Source organism: Chanos chanos, chromosome 12 (assembly GCF_902362185.1).
Source record: "Chanos chanos chromosome 12, fChaCha1.1, whole genome shotgun sequence".
Lineage (NCBI taxonomy): Eukaryota > Metazoa > Chordata > Actinopteri > Gonorynchiformes > Chanidae > Chanos > Chanos chanos.
Genome location: NC_044506.1, coordinates 14,344,732 through 14,371,397, shown reverse-complemented (window position 1 = coordinate 14,371,397; position 26,666 = coordinate 14,344,732). Strand labels below are relative to the sequence as shown.

At 42.8% G+C, this 26,666-nt stretch overlaps 1 protein-coding gene across 1 annotated transcript; it reads left to right on the top strand.

The window, feature by feature from the left end:
• Window positions 1-1,234: 1,234 nt before the first annotated feature.
• On the top strand, window positions 1,235-25,043 carry gabbr1b (gamma-aminobutyric acid (GABA) B receptor, 1b). Its single transcript, XM_030789176.1, has 18 exons — window positions 1,235-1,375; window positions 5,058-5,192; window positions 6,299-6,469; window positions 7,266-7,367; window positions 8,252-8,317; window positions 8,492-8,683; window positions 10,243-10,488; window positions 10,808-10,871; window positions 12,938-13,015; window positions 17,019-17,169; window positions 17,996-18,128; window positions 18,344-18,460; window positions 20,295-20,402; window positions 20,723-20,816; window positions 21,426-21,553; window positions 23,924-24,052; window positions 24,404-24,547; window positions 24,759-25,043. The coding sequence occupies exons 1-18, from the start codon at window positions 1,250-1,252 to the stop codon at window positions 25,041-25,043; spliced, it is 2,469 nt and encodes an 822-aa protein (XP_030645036.1). The 5' UTR covers window positions 1,235-1,249.
• Window positions 25,044-26,666: the final 1,623 nt, after the last annotated feature.

The following is a 26,666-nucleotide window of genomic DNA, read 5'->3' as shown; positions in this document are numbered from 1 at the left end:
TCAGTGCTGCAGTCCGCGAAAATACCGTTAAGACCTGTTCGTTGCACATTTGTCACACCGTTACTATTGTTCCGTTTTCTCTGGAGGACACAGGGATTATATCCACATCAAGACCTCGGGAACCTGTATTTACCACTGCTCCATCGGTCGTTAAATAACGACTTAATTCAGCGCTCGTTTTACGATGAGGCATTACGAGGGATATTAGCTTTAGCAGACAGTACTGTTCTTGTTATTTTAAGCAAAAATGTAACGTGCGTTGGTTTGTAATAATTCCGTTGGGACAATTGGTCAGGAAAGACGTGAGTATGTAGCAATGCTGTCCATAGGTAAACTGAGTAGAACCGTCTGATATATTACGCACAAGGGCTCTTGAGTTTAGGTCTTTTTCAATATTTCTTTTTTATTATTTCTATTGAAGAGTCCATCGCCGTTTATTCTTCGGCTGTCTTTCCGTTAACTGGCAGAACTTTATTTTCAGACGACGTAGTTTTAAATTTATAAATATCTCGTCTCCAGTCCTTCTAAATAATACATCAGATATTATTGTAGACCAATGAACAAGTGTTCAAGTTTTAGATCTGCGTCCAAATGTACGATTTTCGCTCTGCTCTTTTGGCTATAATAGATACCGAGCGGCCAAATCTAATTAACCGACTTTGTAACTCGCGCCTGTCTTGATTGACCTGATTAGCCCTTAGTATTTTTCTTAACTTCTGTTCTCTCGTCGGCTATATACATCTCTTGATTCCGTTGAAGAAAGATTAATCCCCTTCTTAATCAAAGGAGATCGTGGTCTAGTATCCACTGAGTTGACTATTTACATCTGGTCTTTTGACCAACGTGTATTGAACAGTGAACAAATTAAACTTTAAATTAAACCGCCGCTCTTTAAAGATGATCTGCGTTGAAGCTTTCTCTGGGTATCTCTCTCCTCATAGAGAAACTCAAGCTGTTATATCTTAAAATTTTCGAAATAATTTACTACAACATTTTGACAAACATTCAGAACAATTTTGTTAATTCCAACTCTTGGGCAAAAAAAAAAAGTTACCAATCATCTGTCCAATTCAGTCGAATTCGTGAAAACCCTCTTTGAGCCATGGAGGTCTCCTGTTTGCAGATCGGCGGCGGCGGACGGCGCCTCAAAGCTGGTTACACGCTTATCTTTACCTCAGTTATTTTATTACTCTCATGGTCCTGTCCGGCCCTAGGCAAGAAGAAACTCTACATTGGTGCCCTCTTTCCCATGAGTGGAGGGTGGCCCGGCGGACAGGCTTGTCTCCCTGCTGCTCAAATGGCCCTCGACTTGGTGAACAACAGGACGGATATACTGCCCGATTACGAGCTTGAATTGATCCACTATGATAGTAGGGTAAGTGAACGGACAAATTGCATGCCAACATGTGAACTGTGTGTGTTGAGTGTGTTAAAGAGAACTAATAAATATCTGTCTGTGCAGTGGTTTCATACAGGCATTGAAAGATCCACTTGCTTACTCCTGAAGTGTTTACTTGCTGGTTGATATTAATAATTTAAACATTATGTGAATGCCATTATTTGTAGTATTTAAGCCATTCTGTTCAAAAGCCTTTCCTCACAAGATTTTTCTTCCCTTTTTATTTAAACTGTTGTTTAAATTGAGGTTTTATAAATTCTTATTCCTTTTTTTAATCACATTTGTTTGGCACCGCCAAGTGGATATTTCCACTATGAAAAAAATATGAATGACTTCATGACCTTTTTTTTTTGATAACATGCAATTACGTGTACTGTAATCAGACACAATCAAAGCAAATTAGAGGAGAGTGTGGGAATGTTTACTCTGCATGGAGTCTACTTTCCTTTATTTGTCTTTCCTTGCCTGCTTTTACTGTAGAAATTACGTAGTTCTGTTCACATATCGTGATTTCATTTCCACATTCTTCTTTCTACTGGTCTCTCTTCATCTCCTTCTCCCTCTCTCACTTTCTCACTCTCTACATGTTTTCCCACCTGCGTCTCTCCTCCCCCGCACCCGAGATGCCAACACACGAAAGCTCACACACACACAAACACACATGCACTCACATGCACACTCATATACAGAGAGAGAGAGAGAGAGAGAGAAAGAGATTCGGACAGACAACAAATAGTTAAAGCTCTGTGACTGGTTGGTATTGCTAAGAGCTTTGCGGTGATTGGTTGAAACAGCTCTGCATTGGAACTCCACTTCAAAGACACAGAAGGAGGAGGAGGAGAGAGATTGGGGGTGGAGGTTGGCATGACAACAGTTACCTAGACAACTACAGTTCAAACAAACACATAACTTCACAGATTTCCCCCACAAGAGAGAAAGAAAGAGAGAGAATGAGAGTGAGAATGAGAAAGAAAGAGAGCGAGAGAGAGAGAGAGAGGGAGAAATGAAGCGAGAGGGAGCACAACAGAGAGAGAGAGAGAGATCATGCCCTTTACAATTATTGCATAAACAGAGACAGATGAATCAATAGATAAGGTGAGCTAGTCAGTGTAAGAATGTCAGAATGCCTGCAGTTAACCAAATCTATGAACTGCTAGTGAGAAGCAGCCATGCATCAGAAACACTTAGGAAGTTACAGTGCAGTGCAGCAGAGTCAGTCCTTCTGATCTCCTGCAGTGGCAAACAACACTGTCAAGCCCTGTAGGCTCTGAGTAAACTCACCCTGATAGAGCTGACCCTCATTACAATTCAGCACCACGGAGAGCTACATGGGAAAGAAAAGGGGGAAAAAAAAAAAGCCTGTGTCATCAAGAGGCAAACCAAGCTGCAATTCTCTACAGAAGTCTAGCTTTAGATATTCTAACCTGAATTTTCTCTGCGGAGCTGAGAAGGACAAAAGGAGCCTCATTACGTGCTGGTCCAGTCTGGTCCAGACCTCATGTTGATTGGAGCTGAGAGCAGTTCTCAGGTTGTGGATGACAAGGGGGCTGAAAGAGAAAGAAGTGAGTCTGTCTGATTACCATGCGGTGGACTTTGCCGTGATGTCTCCAGAGAGGGACGGTTAGATCAATGAGGCACTTGCCATGCGTTCTCCTGGAGCATTACCGTGTTTTGTTTGTTTTGTCTACACGCTGGTTTAAATTATGAAGGAGTAAAGGGACTCAAATATTCCCCAGTTCCTTCTGTGCTGTCTTCCCCAGAGGTTTGTAGCGGTCAATATTAATGAATAACTGCCTAAACATAGCCAGCAAAGGATGGATGATACACCATGGGGCTGACCCATAGGTTTTTTTCTTTTTCTTTTTTTTTTCCCTATTGATGTGGGTCCTTGATTTTTTTTTTTTTTTTTACTCTTCTTTTGTTGTGAGCATGCTCTCAGTTGACTGTCAAAGCTCCTATTTTTCAAATGATCTTCCGCTACCCACTTTCCCACAGTATAATTTATACACTTTAAATAAGTCACATTTTGTATTTTTATAGATGTAAATGCAATAATGTCATTAGTGTACAGCCCATCCCTCTTCATTATGTCTCAGGATTGTCAAAAAAACCCCCATAATTCTAAAAAAAATGCCAAAAATATTCAGTATTTTAAGCGGCTGGGTTTTGTAAGCTGTTTTCAGTTGATTGGGCACAGCGGGCCCCAGCTGCACTGTTGGAGCAGGAGGCTCATGCATGGCTTCCCTCTCGGGCAGGAGAAACAGGACCAGGAGTGGGGGGCGGGGGGGGCAGAGTGGAACAGAGAGAGAGGGGACAGAATTGTGCTTGCAACCTCCAGGGAGTCTAGAGAGAGCCTTCACCAGCAGTGACTCGAATGTTTCAGATACAGGATTCACAGAGAGAGAGAGAGAAAGAGAGAGAGAGAGAGAGAGTGCATGTCAGACCTCATTACACGAAGAAGAGAGAACACACGTGTATTTTTTTTTTAGAAGTTTTGTAATTAAAAAAAAAACAAACATGCGGATGAATGGCTGTAGCTTCCGTACAGCCCAGATAGCCGATTGGCCCATTTCACTTAACTGAGCCCAGTGTCATATTCCCTGTGTGCCCCTTGTGAGAGAATCATTTTAATTTTAACAAAGGGAGCATTTCCCTGCTAAAAGCTTCCCCTTTTGTTGTGATTGGAATGATTGGACAATTCGGCTCTCTGTTTAGAGGATATTAAATGCAGTGAGAATGTAGTGTGTGGTGGTGAGGCTGTCAGATTAGACACAGTTAAGTAAAGAGGAGTCTGTTGCTGAAGGGCTGTGCAGATTTAATTTGACTGATTGCAACCAATCAAACAGAGTCAGGTTTCCAAGCTCTAATCAGTTTAAAGTTGTCTTTTTTCCCCCCGTTTCCATTATGTACCTTTTATGCTTTTTTCTTTTTTTCTTTTTTCTTTTTGTATGTAAAATAACAAGACTTGAACCAAAGCCCAAATACTGCTCTGCAATCAGCTTCACCCCTACGAGAGCTATAGTAGTACTCCTGGCCGTAAACTGGGGCTTAGCTTTCTGAACGAATGATCAATGACGGCTTTACTCGACTATTATCATTTTAATTAAATATTGATTTTTCATTGACTGTAAGTTTCAGACAAATGGGAAACACAGCAGCGCAGAGTTTGTAAGGCTTGAACCAAAGACAGATGAAAGTGACTGATTCACAAATGTTGTCTTTGCATTTGGAAAAACCAGGGGACAAATCCAGGTGCCCTTGGCATGTGCATTCCATACCTTCCATCTGTGTTTTTGTTCCTTGATGTTATTAAGAACACAATAAAATCTATTTCTTTCCCTCTCTCTCTCTCTCTCTCTCTCTCTCTCTCTCTCTCTCTCTCTCTCTCTCTCTCTCTCTGAGCGTCTTTGTGTAGGTGTGACAGAGTGAGACTAAGCGAGAGAGTAAATGAAATGCATTACTCTGTTATGGTGCATTCCTTCATGCAGGATCACATCTGTCATACAGTCTTATTCCCCATACAGAGAGAATGCATAACACTGAAACCACTGTGGTGCACAGAATTTGATTATCTTTCTTTCTCTCTTTCTTCCCCCCTTTCATACCCTCCCTTCTTCATCTCCTCTTCACCCTCTCTCTCTCTCTCTCTCTCTCTCAGTGTGACCCAGGTGAGGCCACCAAGCTGCTATATGACCTGCTGTATACAGAGCCTATAAAGATTGTGCTGATGCCGGGATGCAGCTCTGTGTCTACACTGGTAGCTGAGGCTGCTCGAATGTGGAACCTCATAGTGGTGTGTGTCTGGTTCATTATGCTATATCCATCATATTTCCTCTTTCATTTTCACTTCTGCTGCAGTCTCTGCATTTCCTTTTTTCAAAGCAAGAATTCCTGGCACAATGTGCATCTGTTCAAAATGCTAAGCTTTATGTCTTGTAAATGAGGTAGGGGTAGAAAATATAAGAGTATAAAGAACAGAATTACTGGGCAAAAAATGGCTTGTCTTAAAGGTTATGAAGAGGTTAGAGTCATATGAATGGATCTGCAGAGAGCAAATTTACTTGGCTTAAGAGCAAAGAACTACCCTAATGGGAGTCATTTCAGTGTCCATCTGCTGTGAACTTCTGCTTTAGAATGAAAATTGGCCAGTAGAGCCTCAATGTTAATCTGGGGTAGAGGAGCATCCATGACAATGATGTTAACACTCTCATATCTTTTAAAAACATCTTAAAACAGAAAAACAAAAAAGTGTTTGAAGATATTTTTAATCAGAAAATGTCGTGCAGGTACTCTAGAGCTGCAGTGTTTCTGTCATTTCTTTCCTTTCAGTGTAGTGAAAGTGCTCTGCCATAGTTTTTTTTTTTTTGGTTGAAAATCACTCCCTCCATTTTTCATGCTCAAATTCTATTTTTATGTCTGAAAAAGCTTTTTCCCCCACTATATGTGTTTTGACCCATATTTCTGTCTGCTGGCCTTGGAATGGTTCATTTGATAATTTTCCACCCTCTCGCTGTAAGTGCCAGTCAGTGGAAATTCAGTGAATCAGGTAATTAGTTTGTGTTATCTCTCCAAAAAAAAAAAAAAGGAAAAAAAAGGGAAAAGTAAAATAAGATTTTAAGCAAATCGTGTTGCCAAGGCAAACCAAACAAAACCCTTACAGCTGGCGGGGATATCTAATTATAAAATCATAATCCTACACTTCATTTCCTACCCCCCTTTGCAGCCATTTTTTCCTCTTTTCACCTCTTTAGACGACTGTTTTCTCTCTCTCTCTCTGTCTCTGTGTTCTCTGATTAGTTTCATGGAGTTTCACTACACAGACTGCATACCGGTTTATTGTGGCCGTGTGGTTGAATATGTTTGGGTTTTTTTTTTTTTTTTGCCTTCGATGTCTCTTAGCTGTCCTACGGCTCCAGCTCTCCAGCTCTGTCCAACCGCCAACGTTTCCCCACCTTCTTCCGCACACACCCCTCAGCTACGCTGCACAACCCGACCCGAGTGCAGCTTTTCCAGAAATGGAAGTGGACCAAGATTGCCACCATTCAACAGACCACTGAGGTCTTCACCTCTGTGAGTGACCCTTAAGATTACTTAAACAACACAGATTTACTTAAACGCAGCGATTCTCCTCTTACCAAACCACAGTGCCCTCACACACACACACACACATACACACACACATTCTTACTGTGGTTTTTACTGCAGCAATCAGACTCCCTTTGAAAGTAGTCTTTAGATAGTAAGTAGTACATATTTGCTAATTGCACAGACCAAAGTCAGTGCTAAGTAGCATTCAAGGATGTGAATGTTTTAGAGAATGCTGTCTAGGATGAATGGAATACATTCATACATTTTCTAAACTAATCTCAATACCTCAAAATACTTTGTTTAAATTCAGCGTGACAATAAAAAGGACCCAAGACTATAAGCTACAGTTCATATTTGACATGGATTTGGCTTCAGTCTGACTGCAGTGCCTCTCTAAACACACCCTGCAGCCTGCAGCCATACAAAGTCTGTATTAAAATTCACACTCATTTTTATTGGCAGGGTGAAGACTGTAAACAGTAAACAACTCATAGAAAAGAAAATTAAATCTGCCACTCTATTTCTAATTTTCACTCTCATTTCCTTTTTCTGTGCCTTTCTTATCTCATGCCTCCTGCCATATCAAATTTCCCCCTTTCTCTCCCTCTCCCTCTCCCTCTTTTTCTCACTCTCTCTTTCTCTCTCTCTCTCCTCTCTGACACCACCTGTCTATCCCTGGATGTCTGCCTTTATTTTTCCTTCACATGCTTTTTATCTTTGTCCCCATTTCTCTCTCTCTCTCTCTCTCTCTGGCTCTCTCTGGCTCTCTCTCTCTCAGACTCTGGATGATCTGGAGCAGCGGGTGAAAGAAGCAGGCATAGAGATCAGTGTGAGACAGAGCTTCCTCACAGACCCTGCTGTGGCCGTCAAGAACCTCAAGGTGCCTTCACTTCGTATTCTCTTCCCTGCTCTCATTTAATGCCATGCTGCCATGGCAACGGACAGGTGCTCCTGTGCAACTTGAGAGAGGAGTCAGATCATGTCACCTTCTTGAAAAATGCCAGAATCCACCCATAGAGATATCAGCATGCAAACAGACACACAAACACAAACACCTACACACAGACACACAAAAGACCCACACACGAAGACACACACACACGCACGCGAGCGCACGCGCACCCACATATCAACATTAGTTCAGCTGCACAGAAGTGATGTGTCATGTCAGAGTCATCTCTAAGGTGCTGTGTAAATAGCATGGAGCAGTCCTGGAAGCTGTGGTTTTATTTTTTGAGACAAATTGCTCTAATTGGACCATAGGTCTTTTTTGGTATACTGCTCCCCGCCCCTCGCGGCTCTGTTCTCTTCCTCTCCACCCCTGTGTGTTTAACATAACTTCACAGTGCCTGTATCGGCCTAGTTTTGGTGCAGGAGATTAATTGGCTATCAGTGTAGGAGCCATGGTAACCTGGAACATAGCACACCCAAGAGAGGAACACGGCAGAGCTCGGAGTGGTCTGCAGTCCCAGCACACGCAAGCCTGAGTGCTGCAGCACCAGTAGAACCATTAGCTGTCTCTCTCTACATCTCTCACATTCTCACTCTCTACCTTTTTCCTTTCTGCTCTCCCTCTGTACCTGTCAGTCACTTTCCTTTTCTGCTGCCTTTTCCCCTTGTTCTCTGTGTGTTACTTTTTCCCCTTATTGTTACCCTCTCTCACTCTTCTCTGTCCCTCTCACGCACACAGACACACACACACACGCACCTCCTCTCTGTTTCATCTTGACTTTAACTATCTGTCCATTCCTGCTATTTTTGTAGCGTCAAGACGCCCGTATCATCGTTGGCCTGTTCTATGAGACGGAGGCACGAAAGGTTTTCTGTGAGGTCAGTTTCCAGGCTTTCAAAACAGCGGTGATTAATGGTGGTTCCTGTCAAACACACAGTACACACTTAGTCCCCCCTACCCCCCCCCCCCCCCCCCCCCGTCTCCCCATTCTCTTCCGTTTCATCTACTTGATTTGTATGTTTACCAAATTCTCGCCTATTTTCTTGCTTCAGGTCTATAAGGAGAAACTGTACGGGAAAAAATACGTGTGGTTTCTCATTGGTTGGTACGCCGACAACTGGTATAAGATCAAAGACCCGTCAATCAACTGCACGGTGGAAAACATGAAGGAGGCTGTGGAGGGCCATGTTACCACGGAAATTGTCATGCTTAACCCAGAGACAGTGCGGGGGGCTTCGAACCTGGTGAGTGGGTGACAGCATTCTACACAGCAGTCTCACGAATTTACTTCTATCAGGACAATTTTCTGCCCCTGCATATTTTTCCTTGTGCTCTGTTTTTCTCTCTCTCTTTTTTTTTTTTTCTTTTGGAACTGCTGCATATAATCATCATCATCTGGGCTAACAAGGCTGTCTCGGATTTGACACATATCCAAACATTTTCCTTTTTGCTTGATTGTCCTTGTGCTTATGTAGTCCCCCCCTGTCAGTAACTGTGGTTTAGATCAATGTGGTACATTGAAGAGCTCTTGGGCTTTTTTTTTTTTTGAACTGCCAATGCTTTAGTGTTGAGAGATCTGAAGCGGGTCTCCGGAGCCAAAAGCATCAGGTCCAACCGTATCTCCCCGTGGAGAAATCGGGGGGACAGGTGTGAGCTGTTGGATGACTTGTGTCCCCAGGGGAGCCGTGTCTGGCCCCGGCCCAGCTTTAGTGCTTCATGCTGGAAGTGGGCATGCATACATATGCCCTTGCTGAGTCCTGGAGACAGTTCAGTCTGGGCGCTTATCCAGACAGCTATGCTTCGCACCTGATCCAAAAAAAAAAAAAACCAACAACAACAACAAAAAAAAAACCAAATTAAAAAAAGGGAAAAAGAAAAAAACAAAAACGCCACCGCCAAACAAAATTGTCATATTGGACAGGCCAATTTGTGATAAGATCCCTGTGCTAAATTGGGTCCATACCGATGTAATTTATTCGCTCTTTCTCCTTTAGAGTGCTCTTTGATGCAGTGCTTTTAAAAGGATTGGAACGATTTTTGACAGCGCTGTCCTCTGTCATATTCTCAAACTGCCCTCTGCCCTTTCTCTTTTTCTCTCTCATATTTTCTCTCATTTTGTTTTTCATACACGTCCACACACACACGCACACACACACGCACACACACACACACAGATGCATACTCATACATATCATATCAGAAATTCTGGATTTCCATTAGTTGCTGGGCTAATTTTCCTAGTGCACCTGTTTTAAGCAGTAAAGGTGCCACTGTCACCATTGCCGTAGATGCAAAGAAAGTGGAATCAATTTCCTCATGGCACTGTGATAAAGGATGAAATTAGCACTCCATCTAGATTTTTTTTTTCCCTCAGCCATTGGCGATCTTTAATGATGAGGATATCTTCAGAGCGCCTCCCCCCAGTGAAAGAGACTGTCTGATACTCGACGTGTTAATTTTCTGCACTTCAGGCTTGGTTTCTATGCATGTGAGAATGACGATTTCACAGCCAGGAGAAAAAGAACCTCCATCTGCATAATGTAGTCCCACAGGGATAGACTGTAACTTCAGCGCACTACGTTTGACCCACTAAGATAAAGTCGGAGCTCTTGAGCTTTTAATCGATTCCTTTTTAAAGCCTTAGCTTGTGCTGTTATGTTGGGGCAAGGTGTTATGTTGAATCGCGGTATCGTACCATGGACTTGTTTGTTGACCTTACTTTTTTTTCTTCATCCATTTCATTCGTCTACATGCTGCACCTGGTTTGAATTCACTTCTCCTTTTCTCCTCTGGTGTTTTTCAGACTTCTCAGGAGTTCTTGGCTCAGCTGATGTCTAAGTTGGGTGGGAAGAACCCAGAGGAGACAGGGGGTTTCCAAGAAGCTCCTCTGGCTTATGATGCGGTTTGGGCCCTTGCGCTGGCCCTTAACAAGACAGTTGGTCCCCTGAAGGCCAAAGGTCACAGGCTGGAGGATTTCAACTACAACAACAAGGAGATCACAGCAGAGATCTACCGGGCCCTCAACACCAGCTCTTTTGAGGGAGTGTCTGTGAGTATCTCTAACGAGAGATTAATAGACAGAAGGGTGAATATTATTACCTCTCTTTTAGAGAGAGAGAGCGAGAATTTGATTTGTAAGCCAGAATTCCCCTCAGCCTTCTTCTCTTGTGTCTTTTTCTTGAGTCTTTGTGATGAGAGCTTGAAGGTGAGGAGAGAGCCTGTGTGTGTGTGAGATGTGTTAAGAGGAGGAATGTGAAAAAGTCAGTGACAGGAAAAGGAGGATGACTGTGTGTAGAAAAGAACTGAAGGGTGTGAAAATGTCTCAGAAGCACTTAGTCTCATATCTCTATTTTTTTTTTCTCTTCTAGGGACATGTTGTGTTTGATGCCCAGGGTTCTAGAATGGCTTGGACCCTTATTGAGCAGCTACAAGGTACGGACTTCCAAAATATATCCAAAACATCTGCTCCCTCATCTTCAAGAGTTTCCATCTGCCTTCAGCTTTTGACCCTCACACTCTTTAAGAGTTCAGTGTCTCATTGCCAGTTCATATGAACATCAGAAAAATGAAAGGTAGATTAGCATGCTTCATTTCTCTTGCTGCTTTTACGGTATTGTAATCAAGTTCACCCCTACTGGATAGAACAGGTGCCTGATGTACCACTGCCCAATTTACATGCTCTAAAGCTACTCTAATATTCCCAAGCTACTTTAATATTCCCAAAAGAGAAATGTAAACTGAGCATGTTTTATTAGATCTCAGTATTTACAATCAGCTCAGTTATATTTTCTCATGATAATATTGTAAGGGAAAAAATAACATGTGTGAGAAAACTTTATGTAAATTCCTGAATATTTCATTGAATCTTGAAGGGTTTAACAGAAAGGCACTTTCATGTTCTTGCCAAATGAGCTTTCATTGAAATGCAGCACTTGTTTAGTGATTCTAGCGAACCAAAGCCATCCCGAAGCGTGGTCTCTCCCGAGCGTAAGGGGAAATCGCAGTCATGTTTTAAAAATCAAAGACTCAAAAGAGCGCGTCTTACTGGTGTCACCACTTTGAGAGTAAATGGAAGTGTGCCGTTCCTTTCTCCTTATTCAGTCGCTAGTCCGTTTTGTTTAATGTTTTGTGTTTTTTTTGTGGATGAGCTCAAATTACTGACATTTTAACAATACACAAATTTTTGCCATAGCAACAGCAATAGAAATGGGAAAAGAGAGTGTTTGGAAAAAAAAATTTACAAAGGAAATTGTTGTGCAGATTCTCTTTAGGGTGAAGCCCCCGAAGTCAAACGCCGGTCTTTGTTATCGTGGTCTAGCCAGCGGGCGCGCGGTAACAACCAGCCGCCTGAAAATAATTAGTCCAATTCCGCTCGTGACATTCTCAATTCAAAGCCTGAAGCCGAGCCATACTTTTCCATTGGGCAACTGTTGATCCCCTCTCTTTTGCGCATTCACTTCACTGTGGTACACGACACATTGTTTCTCCTACCTCTGCTGTCACACTCTGATTGCATCCTCTTATCTCTCCTGGCGTTTGGTTTTTTTTTTTTTTTTGGCGGCGTCGCTCCAATTCAGAGCGTCCCCCTTTTTTTCTCTTTTTTTTGATCAGCGCCTCTGTGTTCTCGTGTTCAATCTGTCGGCTCGCTTTGTTTGTCTGACGGCGTTAGGATCTGCCGCTCGGGTTGCGTCACGAGCGCTTTATTTGGCGCCGTTAAAATTACATTTGTTGGATAATTCGTTTTGCAGTTTGTGATCCTTGCTCCGCTCGCCTGAAAAAAAAAAGAAAGAAAGAGAGCTTTAAAAACCCTGTTTAATACGCAATTTTGTCTTTTTTGGCTGGTTTGAAACCTAAATCTGCCTCACGCGGATTTGTGCTTGGGCTCTGAATAGTTTTACCTGTGATCAGAGCTCTTGTGTAACGTGGGTTTTGACTATCTGACATTACTCATCTATAACAGATGTGATCCATATTCGGCTGTTGATGCAAAGCCGCGGAGAGCTCCGTCTGCGCTGCTCTCACTCATGTTGTACTCAATCAAACACCTCCCATGGGAAAAGGCTGGGCCCAGTGAAGTAATTATGCTTAATGATCACCTGATAATTATAATGGCTCTCACTTAAGCTAATTTCTTGTTGTGAATGGGTGTTGAAGCCTTTGGAGCTCTGGAAGGCCTTGTCTGCCCCTTTGCGTATATGTGTGTGTATTTGTGTGTGTGTGTGTGTCACAGACACTGCTGCCCCATGGTGGAGCTGATTCTGTCATTCAGTGATATATGGGACGTTGACTGCGTGAATATGATTTGAAATGGTGGAGACTTTTAGGCTGGTACAGCATCATATCGCTGGTGTTTTGCTCCCTTAACGCTGATTTTCAGTGTATTGATTCTCTTTCCTCTTTCTTTCCCTCACTCTCCTGCCTACTTTCTCAGTCATTCACATGCTCTCTCCTTCTCTTTCCTAATATGTGACATGCCTGCTCTTTTCTGTCTCCTGCAGGAGGAAGTTATAAGAAGATTGGATACTATGACATGACCAAAGGCAATCTCTCCTGGTTCCACAATGACAAGTGGATAGGTATGACACATCTCTCTTTCTTATCTTTCATGTATTCCTTCATTTGTTCTACTTCACACACACAGTCACTCAAACCGTTGCTTATACCCTGTCCTATGTCCTACTTTTCTCTTTCATCTTAGGCATGCACACTCCGAAATTCACTCACACATACACACCGACCCACACACACACACTCACACACACGCATGCACACACACTGCAGGCAGGGTTGGCAGCCACTGTTAATCAATCAGACAGTCAAGTTTTGTTTAGCATTCTGTCCCTGACAGTAGTGTCACCTCAGAGAGGTTGTGGCTGCTCATCACGAAAAAAAAGGAAAACAAGAAAAAAAAAAAAAGAAAAAGAATAGCGTCGGAAAATCGCCGCTGGTTCATTCGAAAACATAAATTGAGCGAAACCCAGTAATAAAAAGAAGCCTTATGTAACATGAGTGATGGTTTCATTTAATTTCCTAATCGAATTTGATGACCACTTCAGGATTACGGCGACGGGAGGTGTGCGAGGAGAAGATGCCACATGACAGCTAAAACAAAACAAATCAGCGCCAGACAGCCATTCAGCTGCATTTCCGCCTCCTGACCTTGACTTTGAGCAAATGAATAGTCCAATCACTACCAACTGCACTCTATGCACGAGCTCTCCCCAAATTGTCTTTGTCAGTCATTTACACCCCCGTGGACACAAAATGGACGCCGCAATTTAAAAAAAAAAAAAATCGTGTTTGAGGTCCTTAGCAGAAGGCATGTGAGTTATTTATTATTAATGCTGTAGGTGAAATGCTGTAGCACACTGCTCATTAAGCAACTGCCGTTTACGTCCCTCATGTATCCCCAAGATATGGCGTTTATGCTTATTCGCTTTTGAATTAGCTTATTATTTTATTCTGAGCCCACTGAACCAGTGAGCTCCATAGCAACAGTGCTGAGCTGTCATCAGGATATTGGCTAATTGCGAAATTCTCAGGTTCTTCTCAAAGCCGTCCTCAGCGGACCATCATATGGCTACATTCTATTTTTGTAGAGTGAACAATAGGGAATACCTTTGACAGCAGAGTGATATGAACACCCCCACACAGACACAGACACAAACACACACACACACACACACACACACACACCCCTCCCCACCTCAGGGATACTTCAGAGCCTGTACCTCTAGCATTAACGCTGGTTTTCGACACAAGCTCTTTTCCAAGGTCAACACAGTAAACAAAGACCCTTGCCCTCCACCAGACTACGTTTGAGTGTAATTTTCAGGCCTCGTCTGAGGGCTGCATCAATGGAGCAGAAAAAAAGTCCTCTAGCTGTTATGTTTAGAGGCGTCGTCGGACATCAGTATGCTAGACACGCGCCAAGGTTAGCATGTGTCATGTCTCAGCGGTGAGGAGCACGCCTGCGAGTATTAGCATTAGCGGCGGGGGCATCGATGACCCTTCTGATCCGGGCCAAGTGCTGTTTGGTCACGCCACCCACAAAGCGGCGAGGCCATGCCATCTGCAAGAACAGAGACTCGCACATGTGTCACCTAATGCCGCCGAGACACTCGAACTGTCCTGGGCCGCTGTCCTGTGCCATTGGGCATTTGAGGGAGCGCGATGCCCTTGTTACCCTGTCGTCATGGTCACTGGCACCCAACAACGCTCCTCCACGCCACATCGTTCTGGGCAGACAGCGGCGCGCTCTAAAAATAATCACGCCTGCCGCACGGCAGAATAAGAGGCCCTTGAAGGAGAGCGTGACTTTGCTCCAGATTGGACACCACGTGTTGACCGATCACAGTGCTTCATTTGGCTCGCCCTCTGCGAGGCTTCTGCTTACTCACCCCCCCCCCCCCCCCCCCCCCCCCAAAAAAAAAACGCACACACATACACCCCACCCCCTTTTGTTTTCTATCTCTTGCTTCCTATATCTCCTGTTTCTACTTCTAAGTCCGTGTCTTGCTGGCTTGTTTGTAACGGGGCCAGAGGCTCCTAAAGAGGAAATTGACCCCCCGCCCACAGTCTAATTTTCTTCTATTTTTCTGTGTTATCCACCCTCTCTACTTCCCTTACTCATTCTCTCATTCGCTCTTTCTCAGTCGCCCCTGACAACCACTGCATCGCTGCCTTCTTTTCCTATCGCCGTGGCAACCATTATGGGGCTTGGTCGTCATGGTAACACACTGTCCCGATTCCACCATCAAGGGCAAGGAAAGGTTTTAAGCTGTGAGAGCACAGTGGCCCAAAAGGACAGAAAATAAGCACACGTTGACAGAGCACAAAGTGATGTAGTATTTACAGAAGTAAACAGAACAAAACACACCCAAGTGTGAGATTAGTTTGTCTACTGTGTCAATGCAGTGTTTGTTATCTAGGGGTGCATGTGTATGTGTTTTATTTGTGCTTTATGTGTACTTTGCTGTTTTTCTGCCTTTCACTCATTTTGCTCAGTACGCATACTCGCTCTCTCTTTTCATGTAACTCTCTCATACTCTCTCTGTCCCTCTCTTTCTCTCTCTCTTTCTCTCTCTCTCTCTTTCACTCTCTTTCTCTCTCTCTCTCTCTCTCTCTCTTTTGCTCTCTTTCTCTCTCTCTCTCTCTCTCTCTCTCTCATACTCACACGCACACACAAACGCACTTGGTTTGATCTTTAATTCCTATGCAATGCATTCGAGTATCTGGAGTGGCTAAGCACTAGACTCTCTAAATGTAGTAAGTCCATCAAAACATGAAGCAGTTATACACGGACTCTCCATCAAAGCACAAATAGCCTCTCCCTTGCCATCCGAATTTAATGTTCCTACGCTCCAGCTCCATAGCAACACCACACTGTTAACTTGCTGACCTTAGACTCCATAGCAACCATCGCTTATTCTCACAGATCACTCAAACAGGTGTGCTGGATTGCACTCTGAACCCTAGTCTAGTTCTTATTCTAGCACCTGAAGCTATTTGAACATTGTTATAGCATCAAACACTCTGAATCTGTCAGTTTAACAGGATCCTCCTGTTGTGGGTTTTTGTTCTATTTGGAGTCTAATCCAGTTGCTCATCCTCTAATGAATATTAGTGAGAATCACTGACGTTGGTCCGTAACAATAAGATAGAGAAAGGCTGTTTATAGAAAGTATCTCTATGTTTCGTGACTGGGTTAAGATATGAAACGCTGATAAACAGAAACTTAAAAAAAAAAACCCTTTTTTAAAATGCCGACACAATAAACATCAAAAACCTTTGTGTCCTGAAGACCGCGTCCAGACAGCCTCCTGCAGAAAGACTCATGCTGACCTCCCTGGTTCTGGGCTAGTGACCGACTAGCAATCCTGCAGTTAAGTCTGTAATAGCTTGTGATGATATCGGTGCATGCTATCGCCGGGCGGAGCAGGAGGGGAGAGGCTTTAGTCAAACGTTACAGAGATGAAACTTGATAGCCATCTCTTCCCCACTGCGCAAGATGCACACTCTGATACCCAGATATGCGATCCGTTTGTCATGAGAGAGAGAGAGAGAGAAACTTGGCCTGCTCATTACTACTGGCACAGAGGGGGGCAGAATTGGGCTACTTCTCTCTCTCTCTCTCTCTCTCTCTCTCTCTGTCTCTCACTCTCTCTCCTTCTCTCTCTCTTTCTGTCATTTTGAATCAAGGTCTCTTTTCTTGCTGAACCCTGTTACTGATGCTGGCCTGTATGTGGCCCTGGTTGTCTATGCATGTGAGCACAGGGGCTGTGTAATGGAGAGAGTAGTGCTTAGTATTCATAATCATTCTCTTTTTAAAAATGCATTGAGAAAATGTGAGTTGGGGTGGGAGCTTAATGTAGCAATTTGTGGTAATTTTATGTTCTGTCAACAAAATTAATTTCGGAGCTGAAGTTTCTGTCTCGGTTTCACTCTCTGTTCTGTAATATTGCCTCTTGTTTTTATCAGCGTGCTTTAGCAGAAGCCATTCAGTTCAGTTTGCTTTTGTATATCAGTAAATAATTAAACTCTCCATACAAACTCACCATCTCTCTTTTGCCCCTTTAGGTCCTGGTCCGCCTGCTGATCAGACAGTGGTCATTCAGAAGTTGCGTTTTCTCTCTCAGAAGCTCTTTGTTTCGGTGTCTGTGTTTGCTGGACTGGGTATCCTATTGGGAATAGTGTGCCTCACATTCAACATATACAACAGCAACGTCAGGTGTGGTGGAGTTTTGTACACTCTGTGTGTGTGTGTGTGTGTGTGTGTGTGTGTGTGTATGTTGGTGAAAGAGAGGGAGATATGAAGTTAAAAAGGGGGAGAGAGAGATTTAATTTAAAGAGTCACATACCTACAGTGTGATGTGCTATATGTTTTGCATCAGATACTTTTGAATGACTCTGGCAGTCTGTGCATTTGCTTAAAGATGCCGTGTGCACAGAACTGTGAGTATGTTTCTGATTGGCCCGTCAAGAGCCAAGTAAGTGTAGCTGATGGATTCTGAATATCAAGCGCGTGACACAAATATCAAATATTCAGTGCGTTTGTGATAAGCACATCCATATCTCTGGGTGGGAGTATGACAGCTATATTCTCAACTTTCTGCAAACCTGACAGATACTGCTAAGACCCCGAACCCTGGTTGACAGCATATATTGTATATGTGTGTGTGTGTGTGTGTGTGTGTGTGTTTCGCTGACAAAAAGACGACAGCTTAAACCACGAATGCTTGTTAGAGATTAACGTATTAAACCAAGATGTGTTATTTAACATGGGTGTGCATGTGTGTGCGTATCAGTGCATATGTGTGTGTGTGTGTGTGTGTGTGTGTGTGTGTGTGTGTGTGTGTGAGCGAACGAGAAAGAGAAATTCTGTGCACACATAGAGATTAGCATCTGTTTTATAACTCTCTCTGTCCGTATAGCTTGTTTATGTATTCTGACAGCAGTTGAATGCTGAGCTTTGCATTTCAGTCAGAGCGAACAAACGAGCATATTAGAGATGTCAGCATATATGCCGATTGTGTATTTGTGTCCATATGTTGCAGGTACATCCAGAACTCTCAGCCCTACCTGAATAATATGACAGCAGTGGGCTGCATGATGGCACTGGCCGCCGTCTTCCCCTTGGGGATCGACGGGCGCCACGTCCGCAGGTCGCAGTTCCCCGTCGTCTGTCAGGTTAGTGCTGTGCACCTTAGTCGCTCAGTCCCCGGGACGTTGAATTTTTGATGTTGATCGAAAATATTGACAAATCCTTCAGTTCAGGTGCAAAATTTTCACACAGAAAAGGAGTTTAGAAGTGAAACATGTCTAAAAATCATGACGTAATATTTGTAACGCTGTCTAATTTGAATACTGAATGTTGTACTTTTTTTTTTTTTTTTTTTTTTTAGTTTCGTTTGTGGCTGCTTGGCCTTGGTTTCAGTCTCGCCTATGGAAGCATGTTCACAAAGATCTGGTGGGTACACACCGTTTTCACTAAGAAGGATGAGAAGAAAGACAAGAGAAAGGTAAATGAAAAAGAAAGATGCTACTGTATATTTTGTGTGTGTTAAACTGTGTCGTGGGTGCAGATGTTGTAGTCCGTTTGGCAGCTGTGGGGAGGCTATCCTGTGCTGATTTGAAACGGATCCCTTTAGGACTGTACACTGCTGCTCTGCTGGATTTATCTTGATTCCCTTCAAGGGCATCGTGTGAGCTTTAAAAATGATCAATCCGTAGTAGTAGAATTGTCATATTTCATTTCGAATGTATACCTCTCATCCCTTCTCTCTCTCTCTCTCTCTCTCTCTCTCTCTCTCTCTTTTCCTTGCGCTCTCCATCTGTCTTTTTTCTTTCTCCGCCTCTGTCTCTCTCGCTTTCTGACCTCCGAGAAATAGTCCTCTGGTGCCCTTGTAGATTTCTAAATGGTTCATTTATCGTATTGCCAAACTCAATGAACCCTCAATACAGCCCCTTCCATCATTGCGCACACTCACACACACACACACACACACACACACATTCTGTTTATGCCATTTACTCTCTCTCTCACACACATACACACACACGTTCTGTTCATGCTGCTCACGCTCACACATGCGTGCGCACACACACACACACAAACCCACACTAGACCATCGAGTGTACATGTCAGCCATCATGTTTTAATGCAAGTCCAATACAGAGATGAAACCAAAAAAAGACAAGCAGTTATAGTGTGTGTGTGTGAGAGAGAGAGAGAGAGAGAGAGAAAGGCATTTCCAGGGATAAGGAGATAAAGCACATTACTGAATATGTATGAACATTCACCCAGCAGGAGGGTCCATCTTTTGGGGGGATTATATTATGGAGAGCTGCGTCAGAACTGATTGAGTTCACTTTGAGTCACTTAATGCCTGCATTGCCAGTGCCTTATCCAGGCGCTCGGAGCCACCGGCGAGAGCCTGTACAAAAACTGACAGGTGCTTTTAACTGTTAAAAGATGGAGACAATCCATGTCACACTATGTGGGATGGAGCTGATGGTACCGCCATTGCTTATTGTTCCTTGATTCCCATTGTCAAATGCTGTGGTGTTGAAGAACCCCACTGCTAAAAAAGAAAATACCATTTTTCTCCTTCCAATTTTAAAAGGATTTTTTTTTTTCCTCCATTGCATAAGGAGGAAGCCGTAGGAATAGGAGAAGACAAATTGAATGGAGTACTTTTCGTCATGTTGAAAGAGGATATGATACTAAAAATTGTAACTGGGACAAAACGTGTGGTCTTTTCGGGTGGAAAACATGTCGTTTTATAGTGTGCTGACTTGTGTGAGGATGTCATTCTTGGGAAGCGTGAGACATGTGATGGCTTTAAATGAGGTAACACTCAGTTGACATGGCGCTGTGTGAAAAAATCGTGGCTGACAAATGGAAATGCACGTGATGGGCATTTTCGTGCTAGCTTTTTCAAAAAAGTCCCGTATTTAGAGCAGACCGAAAAAAAACGCAAGTCATTCATCCTCAGGAATTGCAATACATCATTACTAATGTCTCCAGTGTTTCTTTCTTTTTCTTTTTTTTTTTAATTGTTATAATCTAGGTGCTTTTTCTTTCTCACAAAAACAAGTGTACAAAGTCAGGAAAAATAAAGAGGTAGTGCTGTATATAATGCTGTAGAATAATGCTTTCAAGCGAAATCTGATACACACACACACACACACACACATTTTCTCTCCAGTGCCATAAACACCGAGCGTTATGTGGCAGATTGAATCGACTAGCAGTAATGGTCCATTGTTTTGGCCTCACACAGTAGTTATACTATTTATGGTCTTATAAATTGTGTAAAAAGGTAACATGTTGGTCCTCCTGTATCCCAGCAGCATCTTGAACCCTGGAAACTCTATGCCACTGTTGGGGTGCTGCTGGTTATTGACATCCTGTCGCTTATGATCTGGCAAATCGTAGATCCCTTGCACATCACCGTTGAGGTAAGATATAACTCATCCTGTCTCTGTTTTATGTTTTTTTTATGAGTCTGCTCTTCTGTGTATTTGATTTCCCAGAAACGGAACTGAACTTTGTTGGATTTGTATTTACTGGTTTGGCCTTGGAGGCTGCTCTGGTGCATCCAAGCATCTTCACCAAATTAACCACAAAAGACTCTCCTTGAACACTCTCTCTCTCTCTCTCTCTCTCTCTCTCTGTCTTTATCCTTTTCTCGCCTCATCTTTCGTTTTCGCTCCCTTGGTTTCATTCCACGGCTTTTTTTACATTTTTCTTTCTCGGTCTGTCTATTTGTCTCGAGTAGAAGTTCACAAAGGAAGCACCTAAAGAGGACATTGACGTGCTGATTGAACCTCTGCTGGAACACTGCAGTTCAGAGAAGATGAATACATGGCTTGGTAAACCCAATATCCACATAACTCTCCATCTGTATGATCTTCATTCATTCATCTGTCTGTCCAGCATATTACAGAGTTAACCACTGAAATCTACCACCGGCTGCAATTTTCTTTTTTTTTTTTCCTGCTCTTAGGGATACTTCTTGGGTCGCTCTCTCTCAGATAATTAGCTCATTAAAGTATTTAACTAATTAAACAGATTAATTACTTCCTTAATAAAACCAGATAAAGCCAGGCGTGTCTTCTCTTATATACTGAGTCATTAAAATAAGCCTCGAAAACATCCTTCAGGCACCGTTGTCCCTAACAACAAGTGGCAGCCAGCCCCGCTCCCCACCGAAAACGGCAAAGCAGAACATTGTGCCTGTTCTATCTCAGGGCTTTGTGCTGCATTTATGTCTGCATTTAAATAATGTTTGTTGTGTCTTCCCACTGTTCACTGAGTTTATTGTTTGAGTGCAGCCCCTTAAGTTTTATTGGAACAGCAGAAATATAGCTCTCTTAAAGCTGGTTTTGTATTCTTGCAGAGCTTCACTGAGTTGTCCATAGGGAATTGATGTATATCGGTGTGTCACGGTGAGCGTCCTCTCTGTGCTGTCTGTCCTATAGGGGTGGTGTATGGCTATAAGGGTTTGCTGTTGCTGCTGGGCATTTTCCTGGCCTATGAAACCAAGTCTGTGTCCACTGAGAAGATCAATGATCACCGAGCCGTGGGGATGGCTATCTACAACGTCTCTGTGAGTCTGCTCTTCTGTGTGTGTGTGTGTGTGTGTGTGTGTAGGGGGGTGAGGTTGGGGTATGTATGTTAGTGTGTGTGTGTGTGTAAGTGTGTGTGTGTGTGTAAGTGTGTGTATGTGTGTAAGTGTGTGTTTGCCTTTGTGTTGAACTGAATCCTCACTGTTATTTTTGTGTCATCGTGTCAACAAATCCTCGCCTGTTTTCTGGTGATAGTCTGTCATTCCCTGGAGGACTGAGTGTGAAGCTGCATGCAACCTGCAAAATTCTGAAAAAAAAAATTTCGTGTTGTTTTTGTTATCTGACTTTTGTTAGCTTGTTTAAAAATAAGGCTTACCCTCGTTAGGGAAACTGTCCTTTAAATAAAAGTACTTCTTTGGAATCCAGTGACACCTAACAAGAAGTTATTTATTGAATTAATAAGGATGTCCTCAAAATGTAAGAAGGTCTGTCTAGCCCTGGGCCACAAGCTCCCCAAACCCATTTATATTTGAATGTCAGCCTGTTAATGAGGATTCAGTGTGTGTGTGTGTGTGTGTGTGTGTGTGTGTGTGTGTGTGTGCGCGTGCGTGTCTGATACACACCACAGTAAAAAGTTATTGTGATAGCTGTCTGTGGCTTCTGCATTCACATTCATGTGATGTAGCATCTCAAACGAGCAGGCAGCTCAGGGGGTAATTTGGTTGAATGTGGCCATTGATGTCTTAGCACCCCTCATCTCAAGCACTGAATCTCCACCGCAGCGATGAGCAGGCGGAACATGCCAGAAGCTCTTTTAGCGTGGGGTTACGTCTTAAAGAGCGAGCTGGAGTGTGTGTGTGTGTCTGTGTGTGTGTGTCTGTGTGTGTGTATGTGCGCTTCTGAGTGCTGATACCAGAGAGATGAGAGACAACTGTAAGAGGATGTGAGATACTGAACCTTTCCCCCTCATCACTAAGAATAAAGTCACCCATAAAAAGAGAAACCTCCAACCACTCAAACTCGCCTCTTACTTCCCTCAGAAAAGTGTTTAGGACGGCAGAGCTACAGCTCTCTTGAGGGCTTAGACACAGTGCATGTGAAGATGCCAGGGTTCTTTCTCCTCCTCCATGATCATTCAGAATTGCGTTTTTATCTTCCATTTCCCATTTTTTTTTGTCTTAATGTGCCTTTGGTGTGGGCTGTGATTTTAGGGGGAGCTTTAGATAGCCTCACCACAGCAGTTGTATAGTTTTTGTGTTGTTTGAATGTTTTGGCCTTGAGCCACAGTAGACTAGTTCTAATGAATTTAAATTGACTTGGCTTTGGAATAGAAAAAAAAAAGCTATGGTCATTTTGCCAACTTGGACCTCTTAAATAGAATTTCTGTAATTGTTCTGGGAAATGTGAAGCTTTGGTCGAAGAGCCATTTCACAAACGTTTTTTACTTTGGAAGTGTCTCCAGAATGGTAGCCCTGTTTTTCCCCCTTTTTTTTTTTTATTCTCAAATTCTACTTGATCTCTGAGGAATATCCATTATACATTAAACCCAATTCAAGATGAAGTTGAGGGATAGAATTTCTGATCAGTGAAAGACATTTGCATGCTAGTCTTTTTTTTTTTTTTAATATTTGGCTCTCTCTTGTTTCTTCCCTGTTGTTAGTTCACACATGGCCCTTAGCAAATGCCATTTCTTTTAAATAAATGATTATGATCTCTCTTTCACCATCTGCCAAAGTTATCATCCAAATGGAGCTCTTTTTGGGCTATAAACTCCAGGAATAACAAGTGGAGTTGTCCACCTGTTCTGTCTGGGTCAAGAAAGGACGATGAAATTAATTAAAGATTAATTAAACTAGAGACAGTAAAAAATTGAAAGCTTATCAGGCCCCAAAAATAGGCAACCTATGGGGAGAGATGATTATGTAAACCGAGCGAGATAAAGTCCGCTGATTCTGTTTGGCTCTGTTTAGTCAGTAAACAGTAGAACTAAAACCTATTCACTGTATGTGTGTATGTGAGCCAAGACAACTCATGCAGGCACGGTTATGAAACTTAGATACAGCTATGATCATGTTTTTATGGACTTGAGGGCTGCTGCCTAATGCAGATTTGTAGTTTATTGTTGGCGTGAGGAGATGCCCTGTAATAAACTCTGATGATTTAGAGATGCTGTCCCATGCTCCCATGCGCCCATCCAAATAACTAATGATCCAGCAGAGAAAAGATCCCCTCTGATGATGTCAGGTCAATTTTTCTTTTTGCCGGCATAGATGAGATTTTGCCGGTTTTGAGGGAGATGACTGACTACTGGTCAATATTTATTGATTCTCACCCCCGTGTTTCCTCTTCTGCTTCTCTCTCGCTCTTTCTCTCTCTCTCTCTGTCTCTCTCTCTCTCTCTCTCTCTCTCAGGTGTTGTGTATGATTACTGCGCCTGTCACCATGATTCTGTCGTCGAAGCAGGACGCCTCTTTCGCTTTTGCCTCCCTGGCCATTGTCTTTTCTGTTTACATCACTTTGGTCGTGCTCTTTGTACCCAAGGTAACGCAAAGGACATTTTTCCATTCTCTCACAGAAACATCAAACAATAATCTCTATTCATCACGTGTCACTGAATCCTTCAACTGATGGAAGGAAACAGTGTGCTTACAGACAATATGTCTAACTCTCTTTGTTCGGCTGAGAAATATTCATGGCCTTAAAGAATCATTCATTAGCTCTGCTTTTCCAGCAGAGTGTCACTTAGAGTCATGTTATTCTGTTTTGTTTTGTTTTTTTGGGTTTTTTTTTCTGTGCTAGCAGTCAGCTTTGAGTGGAAAGGGTATCATTACTTTTAGCTTCTCTAGGTCGTTTGCTTAAAGTGCCCCCTATGGTTTGTCTGTGGAACTGTAGATGCGTAGGTTGATCACCCGTGGAGAATGGCAGTCTGATCAGCAGGAGACTATGAAAACCGGCTCGTCCACGAATAATAACGACGAGGAGAAATCTCGCCAGCTAGAGCGAGAAAACAAAGAGCTTCAGAAGATTATTCAGGAGGTCTGGTGTCTTTCTCCCCCCAACCTTTTCTTTTATTAAACTTTTGATAAATTGTTCACATAAGGCTGTTAAAATGTCAGAAAAATGTGTAGAGAAATTTTTACCTTGGTTTCTCCCATAAAACAACTAACCAACGACCATTCCCACCAAAACGTTTAAGAAGATGTAAGATATGTGAATTTATTCATCGCTTTTTTTTTTTAACTAACAGAAAGAAGAGCGGGTGTCAGAACTGAGGAACCAGCTCTCAGAAAGACAGGCTCTGCGTTCCAGGAGACGGCCTTCGACTACCAATCAAAATCACAGTTCCCCTCCACTGCCCACTCCTCAGAATGACCCAAAGTCTCTTCTCCCTCCGCCGGGCTACCCACTCCCTGCCTCTGATAATCACTCCCTCCCTCCGTCCTTCTCCAACTCCTCCAACCTGTACCAGCCCGACGGAAAGATTAGCCGCAACAACTGCCACACCAGCCGCCTCCAGCTCCTCTATAAATGAGCCAAGGACCGGACAGATGAGGAGAATGAGAGAGAGAGAGAATAGGACTGGATGGGGCATGTGTGAAAAAAAAACGGCGAGAAAACATACACAAGAGAGGAGAAAAGCTTGTCTTTTGTTTTATCTCCTCTGTTTTTCTTCTCTCCATCTTCTTTTTATGGAGGGGGGAGGGTTGGCTTTGGTTTCACAAGCCTTGACTTGACTTGCAGTAGGTTTTTTTGCACACAATTTCAGAGATGTCATCTGGAATTAGTCAGACCATGTGGTGTGTCATTCACATGAACCCACACATACACACACACACACGCACGCACACACACAATATTAATCGCAAAAGGGAATTTCACGATTGTAGTCTCGTGGTTTTTTTAACACATTGACTGATACAGGAACATAACTTTATGTGTCATGTGTGTTAATGACAAATGACTTCAGGTTTTAAATTTGCATCTCAATGGTCTTGCCACATACTGGATGACTTTAATCCTACAGGATGTTCATAACATATATACATATATATTTCACCCTAACAATCTTTGATGTTACAAATGTACTTTATATGAGTGTAACTCAAATGACACAAATGTGATTCAGCCTCTTCTGATCTTGTACACACCCCTCCCATCCAGTCTGAGGGGTGTAATAGACTCTCATCAGTGATGTGGAAAATAACAAATAAGCAACATAGCGGGTGTCGATTTTATTTTTAGAGAACATAGGAGTACTTGTCTTATATAAGATGTATATCACAGAAGGCATACTTTAAACAGTATTTTTTTTTGGGGGGGGGCATCATTTGGGGGTTTACTTTTTATAACGTACATGTTTGACCTTGAACTGATATTGAATGTTGTAGAATTTTATTTATGTATTTATTTATTTATTTTGGTCTCTGACGTAAAAGCTACGACAAACTGCTGTAAGTGATTTTTTTTTTTTTTGCTTCATTCCCTCCTCCTTTTATGTCTCTCTCCTCTCTCTCTCTCTCTCTCTCTCTCTCCTCTCTCTCTCTTTCTCTCTTCCCTCCCTGCTCTTTGAGGGCTCTCACCCAATGGGGAAACTCTTTTTTACAGTGACATAATCCCTGTCAGACCCTCTGGCCTGCTGCTGATAGTATTGTACAATTATCTCAGTGGAGAGCAAATTTATTGGCTGCTCTCATCTTTTTTTATTGGCCTGCAGAGCTTGTTCTCCCACGTGTTTCTGACGCTCTTTTTTTTTCTTTTTTTTTTTTTCCAAGAAGCAAGAACCACTTCGTACTCAAGGAGACTAAACTGTTCACTCAGTCTACCAAGGACCAGCTGTCTGCATTTTGTGGCGTTTAACAGCATTTTTAATTGATTCTTTCTGTCACTTTGTGTTTTTGTTAAGTCGACTGATGCTATGCTTGCTGGTTATGTGCTAGCTGTGAGTGGGGGTTTATGGGTAGTTGAGTTTCTTTCCCATCTAGAGCTTACTAGTCCCTGACAACAGAGGTGCAGCACCACTATTCACACTGTAAAAATCCACATAGCTGACTTGACTGGAAGACATTATGCAAACACACTACTTTGCCTGAACCAAGCCCTTGTTATTAATACAACTCTTGTTATGTTTATCCTTGCATAGACTTCACTTGAGTTA